Source organism: Erythrolamprus reginae, chromosome 7 (assembly GCF_031021105.1).
Source record: "Erythrolamprus reginae isolate rEryReg1 chromosome 7, rEryReg1.hap1, whole genome shotgun sequence".
Classification (NCBI taxonomy): Eukaryota; Metazoa; Chordata; class Lepidosauria; order Squamata; family Dipsadidae; genus Erythrolamprus; species Erythrolamprus reginae.
The window spans coordinates 2,476,727-2,487,056 of NC_091956.1; the positions used below are offsets into that span (position 1 = coordinate 2,476,727).

General features: G+C 47.9%; 1 protein-coding gene across 1 annotated transcript; it reads right to left on the reverse strand.

The window, feature by feature from the left end:
* Positions 1-3,826: 3,826 nt before the first annotated feature.
* On the reverse strand, positions 3,827-10,001 carry LOC139170014 (uncharacterized). The gene is made up of 4 exons (XM_070756716.1): positions 9,996-10,001; positions 9,088-9,255; positions 5,129-5,334; positions 3,827-4,087 (listed from the first exon to the last, which is right to left on the reverse strand). Exons 1-4 carry the CDS (start codon positions 9,999-10,001, stop codon positions 3,853-3,855), a joined length of 615 nt encoding a protein of 204 aa, XP_070612817.1. The 3' UTR covers positions 3,827-3,852.
* Between the last annotated feature and the right edge of the window lie 329 nt (positions 10,002-10,330).

A 10,330-nucleotide genomic window follows, 5' to 3' on the forward strand; every position in this document is an offset into this window, starting at 1 on the left:
AGATAGATAGATAGATAGATGGATGGATGGATGGATGGATGGATGGATGGATGGATGGATGGATGGATGGATTCCGTATTTTTGCAATGCTGTAGGGGAATCCCAACAGGGAAATCCCAGCAGTGCAAAAATGGGCACTTTGCTGGCAACGGGAGTCCGGAGGTGGGGTTTCCCATGGAGGGGACCCTCAGGGGAAATCCCAGCAGTGCAAAAACGAGCGCTTCGGCTGGCAAAAGGGGTGAGTTTTGGGCTTGCACGCATTAATCGCTTTTCCATTGATTCCTATGGGAAACATTGTTTCGTCTTACGAACTTTTCACCTTATGAACCTCGTCCTGGAATCAATTAAGTTCGTAAGACAAGGTATCACTGTATTAAGAGTGTGTATTCCTCCTTTGTTTTCAAGGATAGAACAGTCACAGGCCTTTTTTAAAAAAAAAATCCAAAAAAATTAAATTTAAAACAGAGAGAAAGAAGGGAGGGGAGAGGACCACGAAAGCATCTGGTGACTTTATTACCGCGTGTGGCACAAGCTCACAGGTTCTTTTGGTTTCCCTGAGAAGCATCTGATGTCCCACCAGGATCTCAGGACTCTTTGCCTCCTTAGACCTGAGATAAGACAGCCCAGAGGAACACAAGGAGAAAAGTCGAGATGATGTAGTAGTAGATACTGAGTCTAAGGTTGGAACTGATCCGGATCACATCCACAAAAGGGAAGGCCAGCGGGTCCATCCCAAAGTTGTTGCAGAACTGTTCGTGGGCGCTCTCGTTCCCCAAGAAGTAGTAGACGGACCAGATCAGGAGGCAGAAGTTGAAGCTGGTGATTAACGTTTCCCACATGCTGTTGCTCCTTTGGGGCTCCTAAGATGGACCAGACCATGACGGGTCACCAGGCAGCAGGTTCTCTGGGGGGGGGGGAATCAGAATTGGGTGGATGGGTCAGAAAGCTGTGAAGTTTAGAGATGGTCCAGATGGAATAGGGACAGGATGGACGGATGGATAGATGGGCTAGTGGATGGATGGGTGGGTGGGTGGATGGGTGGGTGGGTGGAGGATGGATAAGAGAAAGAAAGATAACTAGATAGGTGATAGATAGATACATAGAAAGACAGAAATGATAGATTAGAAAAATAGATAGACAGACAGACAGATAGATTTAGATAGATGATTAAGATAATGATTGGTAGATAGATAGATAGATAGATAGATAGATAGATAGATAGATAGATAGATAGATAGATAGATAGATAGATAGATAGAGAAAGAGAGAGAGATTTAGATAGATGATAATTGATAGAAGGTAGATAGGTAGGTAGGTAGGTAGGTAGGTAGGTAGGTAGGTAGATGAATGATAGGTGATAGATGGATGGATGGATGGATGGATAGATAGATAGATAGATAGATATATTTAGATAGATGATGATAATGATTGATAGAAGGTAGATAGGTAGGTGTTCTGCCTGGGTTCCCCCAGACGTCAACACCAACTAAAAAGAGTAGCCAGACACGCTGTAGGCAGGAAGATAGATAGATAGATAGATAGATAGATAGATAGATAGATAGATAGATAGATAGATAGATAGATACTGTAGATAGACAGGCAGATAGAGAGATAATTATTTCGATAGATAGATGATGATGATTATTCTCATTTTTTCTATTTTTGCGTTTCCTATCTTGATAAACTAATAAACATTTGATCGAAACTTCACCTCCATAACATTCTAACCTCAGTTAAAATGTTACCCTTGGCAAGTTATGGGTAGAGAAGAAGCCTGGTGAGTCAATCTACTCTGTAGGGTTAATTGAGTAATGCAGATACCTAGAAAGTGGGTGCCTATCGTCCCCAGATGAAGAGTGTTCTCTGAACAGACCAACATAGTTCAGGGGTCCCCCAACCTTGACAACTTTACTATTTGTGGACTTCAACTCCCAGAATTCCTCAGCTAGCCATGAATGATAGAGTTGGAAGAGGCCAGAAAGGTCATGTAAGTCAGAGGTCTCCAACCTTGGCAACTTTACAACCAAACATGCTGGCTAAGGAATTCTGGGAGTTGAAGTCCACATGTCATGGAAGAGCCAACTTTGCCTACCCTTGGCCTATCCCATTACATACAAATGGTTATCGTCTCTTCTCAAAACGCCACCACATCTGAAGGCCGCCCATTCCACTGGTTAATTGTCCTCACTGTCAGGAAATCCCTCCTTAGTTTTAGGTGGCTTCTCTCCTTGTTTAGTTTCCATCCATTGCTTCTCCTCCTACCTTCAGGGACTCTGGAGAATAGGTGGACCTCCTCTTTCTTTCGGGCAGCCCTTCAGATATTTTAGCTTTTGACCCATGGGCTCCAAACGTCTCCCCAAGCAGGCCCAAATCTCACCCGCAGAATGGAAAAGCTGAACGATGGCGGGAATCCAAGATCCCTCCGGTCGATTTGTGGATCTTCAACGGATCCATCGTCAGCTTCCCAACTTCTCTCCTGGAAGCTCCATTGTGAAGCAGCGAGCGAAGCCCCCGCCCATCTCTGAGGTCACCGACCAATCGGGTGGCATCTTCTGTGTCACCGATCTCTCCTGTCACAGGGATAGAAGCTTGGCTTCCTCTACTCAACCCATCCGAGAAGGGAGAAGGAACCAGTGGACTTTGGAGGACGATCAATGAAGGGGTCTCCAAACTCGGCAACTTTTAAGACTTGTGGACTTCAATTCCCAGAATTCCCCAGCCACGTGGCTGACAAGTTGACGAGTTGCTAAATTTGGGGACCCCTGTTCTTGTGCTTGGCCCCAAGAAATATAAGCTGAGAAACAAACTCTGCTCCCTTCTAGCACGGATGATGTTACCTAGTTGGGTAATGAAATGTCTGCAAGAAAGCCACCAAGTCAGAGAGCCACAAGGACCCCACAGTCATCCTTCTTCTTCTTCTTCTTCTTCTTCTTCTTCTTCTTCTTCTTCTTCTTCTTCTTCTTCTTCTTCTTCTTCTTCTTCTTCTTCTTCTTCTTCTTCTTCTCCTCCTCCTCCTTCTCCTTCTTCTTCTTCTTCCCCCTACCCCTATCCCTCCTCCACCTCTTTATCAACCCCACACTCTTCCAGCACTAATGATGTTCTCTACTTCGGTCATAAAACGTCTCCAAGAAAACCTCCAAGTTGGCCTCCTCCGGGTCCCGTCGACTGAACAATGTCACTTGGCAGGACCCAGGGGAAGAGTCTTCTCTGCGGCGGCCCCAACCCTCTGAAACCAACTTCCCCCAGAGATTAGAATTGGCCCCACCCTCCTTGCCTTTCGTAAGCTCCTTAAAACCCACCTCTGCCGCCAGGCATGGGGGAACTGAGATATTCCCTTCCCCCTTAGGCCTATACAATTTATGCATGGTATGTTTGTATGTATGTTTGGTTTTATAAATAAGGGTTTTTTAGTTGTTTTAGTATTGGATTGTTACATGCTGTTTTTATCACTGTTGTTAGCCGCCCCGAGTCCGCGGAGAGGGGCGGCATTCAAATCAAATCAAATCAAATCAAATTAATAGATAAATAGATAAATAGACAAACAAACAAACAAACAAATAAATAAATAGCTGTAAGGCAAAGTTTTTCAACTTCACTGACTTTAAAATGAGTGGACTTCAATTCCCAGAATTCAACAGCCAGTGTGCTGCCTGGGGAATTCTGGGAGCTGAAGTCCACCCAACGTAAAGTGGTCAAAAGTATGAGATCCCCAACTCTTAAGGAGTTGTCCTCACGGTTTTTCGGTTCCCCTTCAACCTCCCCCAGTGCGAGGGGGCCGTTGTCCTGTAGTGTGCGAAAAATTAATACTTGCTCAGAGTTTTCCAGAGTTTTCCTTTTATTCATGGCTGCTCCTCAACGACAACCGAGATCCTTGAGGAAGAAGACCAGGGGCAGGATGAAGATGAGGTTGCAGAAGATGAGCCCAGCACGGACCAGGAAGTAAGCGATTGCCATGGAAATGAGGATGTCCTCAATCCCTTGGAGATAGGGGAGAAGGGCCGCGGGCTGGGCATTCTGGGCGGCCCCTTGACCCAAGTGAGGTGCTACTTGAAGTTGGTTAGAAGAATTGGGGCCCACGGTGTTCCCCCTGGAATGGAAACGAGAGGTTGGGTGGAGCAAGCAAGCTTAAAAGTTAAAGGATATGGTGTTAAAAGTTAAAGCATATGGGGGAAATGATGGGTTTTTAGATGGTGGTCCACCACCATCTTTGATGGCCAAGTTTGGAAGCTGGGTATGTCTAATATGGGAAGCAAAGAAACATAGAAACATAGAAGATTGATGGCAGAAGAAGACCTCCTGGTCCATCTAGTCTTCCCTTATGCTATTTCCTGTATTTTATCTTAGGATGGATCTATGTTTATCCCAGGCATGTTTAAATTCAGTTCCTGTGGATTTACCAACCACATCTGATGGAAGTTTGTTCCAAGCAACTACTACTCCAGGAACTGATCACCTTGGCGTCCTTAGCAATCTGCCGGTATACGTGACATCAAATCTCCGCCCCGGGAATCTCTTCGTGGGAGGGATTCCCCAGCTTCTTCAAAGGGAGGTCTTTTCACGTAAAAAAAAATAAAATATTTTTACGTGAAAGAGTCGCCCTTTGCTTGCAGTGCCACTGCGGCGTCCTTTTTCGTAAAAATAAAAATAAATAAAAATTAAAAATCCGTAAAAATAAAAAATGATGGGATTCCAGGGGCGGAACTTTGGCACCACGGACCGTTCGGGTTCGGCCGAACTTTGCATGAAGTTCGTCCGAACTTGCCGAACCCGAACACCGTTGGGTTCGCCCATCACTATCCACAAGTCATAGAAGAGCCAACTTTGCCTACCCCTGCACTAGACGTACCCAATTTTCGAGGGTAGAGACAGCCGCACCAAGCTGTCCACAAGCCGTGGCCTATTTAGTTCTGGGCTATGCGAAAGGTGGGTCAGTGTGCACACATTTGCGGAACTCCACTTTTGCGTGTGCGCCGGCCCGCTATTCACACGAGTAGAGCTGTGTGAGCATGCTATGTGCATGGTGTCTCACTTCTCGCGTGGCCCGGTTCCCCTCTCCCCCTCCACTGTCTGGTCCGAAAGTTCCGGGACCTCTGCCCCAAGCCCACGGCAGTTGTGCAGGGTCTCCTACCCCGAGATGACGTTGGAGAAGGCGCAACTCATGGGAAGGATGAAGAAGAGGCAGGAGAGGTAGAGGGCCGTCTGGAGGAGGAAGTGGACGGTGGCCAGGAGCAGGAGGATGTTCAACAGGTGCTCCATTTTGGGAGCGATGTCCGGGCGGACCAGGGCATCGCCGGCCCCCTGGATGTGGCGTGGCTTATGCATCGTTGGGGACGCCTGCGGGGGATCCAACACCCCGTCAGAGATAGAGATCCTCAACTTCCGGGATGCGCCGCGCACTTTCCATGGGGACTTGCTTGGAAAGATCTGCATTCGTTTCCAGAGAACAAAACAGCACCAATAGTGTTTACTTTTACAAACAGCACAGTCCAAATAAACAGTCCAGGCCATACACATTCAATTCAGTCAATTTTTAGAAGTACAATAACCTTTTCACCAGTTTGTCTTTGTCATATACAGTGGTACCACTGTCTAAGAATGCCTCTACTTACAAGGTTTTCTAGATAAGAACCGGGTGCTCAAGATTTTTTTTGCCTCTTCTCAAGAACCATTTTCCATTTACAAACCTGAGCCTCTGAAACTCTAACCGGAAAAGGCAGGGAGAAGCCTCCGTGGGGCCTCTCTAGTAATCTCCTGGGAGGAAACAGGGCCTGAAAAGGCGGGGAGAAGCCTCCGTGGGGCCTCTCTAGGAATCTCCTGGGAGGAACAGGGCCAGAAAAAGTGGGGAGAAGCCTCCGTGGGGCCTCTCTAGGAATCTCCTGGGAGGAACAGGGCCGGAAAAGGCGAGGAGAAGCCTCCGTGGGGTCTCTCTAGGAATCTCCTGGGAGAAAACAGGGTCTGAAAAGGTGGGGAGAAGCCTCTGTGGGGCCTCTCTAGGAATCTCCTGGGAGGAACAGGGCCAGAAAAAGTGGGGAGAAGCCTCCGTGGGGCCTCTCTAGGAATCTCCTGGGAGGAACAGGGCCAGAAAAAGTGGGGAGAAGCCTCCGTGGGGCCTCTCTAGGAATCTCCTGGGAGGAAACAGGGCCTCCACCCTACCTGTGGTTTCCCCAATTGCTTTTACATTGATTCCTATGGGAAAAATTGCTTCTACTTACAAACTTTTCTACTTAAGAACCTGGTCACGGAATGAATTAAGTTCGTAAGTAGAGGGACCTCTGTACATTCAACAAAGATATTACAGCTTACAAACACATCAGAGTAACAGAGTATAACACAAAGATCGCTATCAGAGCCAAACAGAATGAAACACCCAAACCATGGTCTCTACCTCCCTCTTATGGCCACTTGCAATACTACAGCCCATCAGAACCTAGCATACATTTTAAGGCTATATTACATCAATCCATACAACCATACATTGTCGGCTTGTTTATAGATTACCAACCCAACTGTTGGACAGAGTGCTAACAATAACTCCATCCTCCCACCAGGAGGCAAAAGAGAGCCTTCAGCATTAGGGACAGGATATCTTTGGCTACAGAAAGTCAATTTGGTGCAGTGGTTAAGGAAGCAGGTTAGAAATCGGAGGGGATGACTTCTAGCCCATCTTAGATATGAAAGCTGGCTGGGTGACTTTAGGCCAATCACTAGGAGACGTGAATTCTAGTCCTGCCTTAGGCATGAAAGCCAGCTAGGTGGCATTTGGCCCAATCATCAGGAATGCTGAGTTCTAGTCCTGCCTTTGGCATAAATCCAATTGGATGGCTTTGGGCCAATCGCCAGGAGACTGGGGATTCTAGTCCCGCCTGAGCCCTGAAAGCCAACTGGGTGGCTTTGAGCCAATCACAAGGAAGACTGTGAGTTCTAGTTGGGTGACTTTATGCCAATCAGTGGGAGATAGTGAGTTCTAGTGCTTTTTGCAGTCCCGGCTTACCTTGGCTACTACCAAAGTCAAAGATTCACGACAGGATGGGTCATGTTGTAGTCCTGGTAGACCACAGATGATGGATGAGGTCGACGAACCTGCAGAGATTCCTCCAAAGCTCAGCTCCCAACCTGGGTAGATGTTCGCTACACACCTCGCTCTTCACTGCATGGCTTCTAGCAGTGATGCCGGTGTCCTGCCCAGTCCCCCCTCCTTCCTAACCCAGATCTTCCCCCCTTCGGCCCCACGGAAGGTTGTAAGCTGCTCTTCCTTGGCCTGCTCTGAAGCTCACTTAGTGGATGTCCAGTTGGCTTTTGATGTCACAAATGGAGCAAGGAAGAGTCACGGGCCTCAGGAGCCAAGCCAATGGGGAAGCATGATTAGGAAGGGAATCAAGAATAGGTTGTCAAGTTGTATTGCCTCTGTACGATCGTGAGATCCCACTTGGAGTCCTGTGTACAGTTCTGGTCACTGCACCTCAAGGAGGTGCTTAACCCCTTCACTTAACAAGGGATGGGGCAGGGTGAGAAAGGCCGTTCCATGGGGCAAAGCTCTCTTCACAAATGGCTTCCTTTGAAGAGTGTTCGGAAACTTCAGATCGTGCAGAATGCAGCTGTGAGAGCAATCATGGACTTCCCCAGGTATGTCCATGTCACATCAACACTCCACAGTCTGCATTGGTTGCTGATCAGTTTCCGGTCACAATTCAAAGTGTTGGTCATGACCTATAAAGCCCTTCATGGCATCAGACCAGAATATCTTTGGGACCGCCTTCTGCCACACGAATCCCAGTGACCGGTTAGGTCCTACAGAGTTGGCCTTCCCGTCAACTAAACAATGCCGTCTGGCAGGACCCAGGATAAGAGCCTTCTCTGTGGCAGCCCCAACCCTCTGGAATCAACTCCTCCCCAGAGATTAGGACAGCCCCCACCCTCCTTGCCTTTCACAAACTCCTAAAAACCAACCTTTGCTGCCAGGCATGGGGAAATTGATTCCCCTCGGCCGCTCCGTTTTATGTATGGTTTGTTTGGGTTGTATGAGTGTTTTTAATCAAGGGCTTTAAAAATGTTTTGCTTTTTTTAATCGTTGGATTTGTAGTTTGTATTTCTGTTGTGAGCTGCTCCGAGTCTTCGATGAAGGGTGGCATACAAATCAAATAATAAACAAACAAACAAACAAACAAACAAATAAATAAATTACTGTACTGGTGGAAGCCCACTACAGATGAGTATTGTGATTGGCTCACAGCCAGGTCCTGTGTCAACGGACTTTGAGCCTGATGAACTGGGGTCATCTGGGCACGGTCAGTCTGTGTGATTGCCAGAGGAGTCAGAGAGCGAGCCGGAGAAGGAGGAGGGAGAGTCTGGGTGTGAGGAGCCTGAGAGGCTACAGAACCCCCAACTGGGGATTTGAAGCCCCCAACTGGGCCTTTGCCTTGGTCTGAGGAGGAAGAGGAAATGAGGGACCCAATCCTGGATGTACGGGTAAGAAGGATGCAGGGGAGGCAGGAGCAGTTAAGAAAGCTCAGAAAAAGGAAGCGAGCACAGCTCTGCATTTTCAGGGTGTACATAAGGGGAGGAGTTGGGAGGCGTCCTTTACAAAAAGCCAATGTTTGTTCCTCTGGAGAAAGAGAACATGTGAAGAGTCCCACACACCCCTGTTGTTCAAACAAACCTTGCTGTAGTTCTGGATAATTATAGGGTTAAGAATCTTGTAAGTAATCCTTGGCTTTGAAATCACTTGTTTGGGAATCTGTCTTATCAACTTGGCCTCTCACTTGAACTTTGGCAGTGGGAAGACATTCTTTTGTCCTCGTTTGTGCTTTTCAACAAATTTCATTGTAAATAGACTCTTGTTCATTTTGGAAATCTTGCGTCTGAGGATTAATTTGGGGTTAATTACTGACCGGCTGCTGTGTGAGACAGAAGAGTGATGACCCCTGAAAATGTAGCATGGAGGCGTCCGGCAAGGAGACTTGGACCACAAGACCCAACCCATCGCAAGAGGTCCCACCGCCTTGTTTATTGAGCTTCGGGTATAGATTGTTCGTCCTCTCCGTCTCCCTCCCCTTCCTCTTCCTCCCGGAACAAAAAGGCCAGCGGCACCAGGAAGTACAAATACAGGAGGAAGAGAGAACTCTGGGAGAGGAAGTAGAGCAAGGCCATGCAGACCACCACGTCCAGAAGCTCTTCAAATGTCTCAAAAAGATCCATGGCGGAGAAGGCGGCAGCTGCGGCCGGAGATGGAGTTTCTCCTAAGTCCAGAGGATGGCTCTGAAGGAGAGACAAGGAGAGATAATGCCTCTCAAAGCATGCTGGCTGGGAGATTCTGGGAGTTGAAGTCCACCCATCTTTAAGCATGATGGATGGGGGATTCTGGGAGTTGGAGTCCACCCATCTTAAAATTTGCTGGCTGGGGGATTCTGAGAGTTGGAGTCCACCCACCTTAAAATAGACTGGCTGGGGGATTCTGGGAGATGGAGTCCACCCATCTTAAAATTTGTTGGGTGGGGGATTCTGGGAGTTGGAGTCCACCTATCTTAAAGCTTGCTGAGTGGGGGATTCTGGGAGTTTAATCCACCCATTTTAAAGCTTGCTGGGTAGGGGATTCTGGGAGATGGAGTCCACCCATCTTAAAGCTTGTTGTGTAGGGGATTCTGGGAGTTGAAGTCCACCCATCTTAAAATAGGCTGGCTGGGGGATTCTGGGAGTTGAAGTCCACCCATTTTAAAGCATGCCGGCTGGGGGATTCTGGGAGTTTACACTTTTGAAAACATAATGGCTGGGGGATTCTGGGAATTGAAGTCCTCCCCTCTTAAAGCATGCCGTCTGGGGGATTCTGGGAGTTCTCCTTTTTAAAAACATGATGCCTGGGGGGATTCTGGGAGTTTGAGGCCCACCCCGGGTGTCAAAAAGCCTGTTTCGAATTCCCAAGTCTCAACTTCTAAGCACTTCCTGCCTCCCGTTCCAGCGAGGTTGTTCAGGACAGGTAGCCAATGGGTCCATTGCTGTACCTTCATCTTCTTGAGCTCAGCCAATCCTCTCTCTTGTCCTTCATCCCTTCCTCCTTTCTCTCCGATTGCACGTGATGTCAGGATGGGGGACTACGAAGAGCTTCAGGCTCCCTGTTTCCCATTCAGCCCTCCAGGTTTGGTTGAACCTGCAAGAAAGAGACAGAAGGGGCCAAGTCATTTTCCATAGGGATGACCCCAAAGACCAGTTTTGAGGGCCATTTGGAGCCTGTGTGGAGCCAGGTCTTCTTCAATCTTCCTGGTCCTTCCCTCCTTCCCTCCCTAAGATTATCCTGTCGAATTCTCCCATATTTCTGATGTCATAAATCAACTTGATG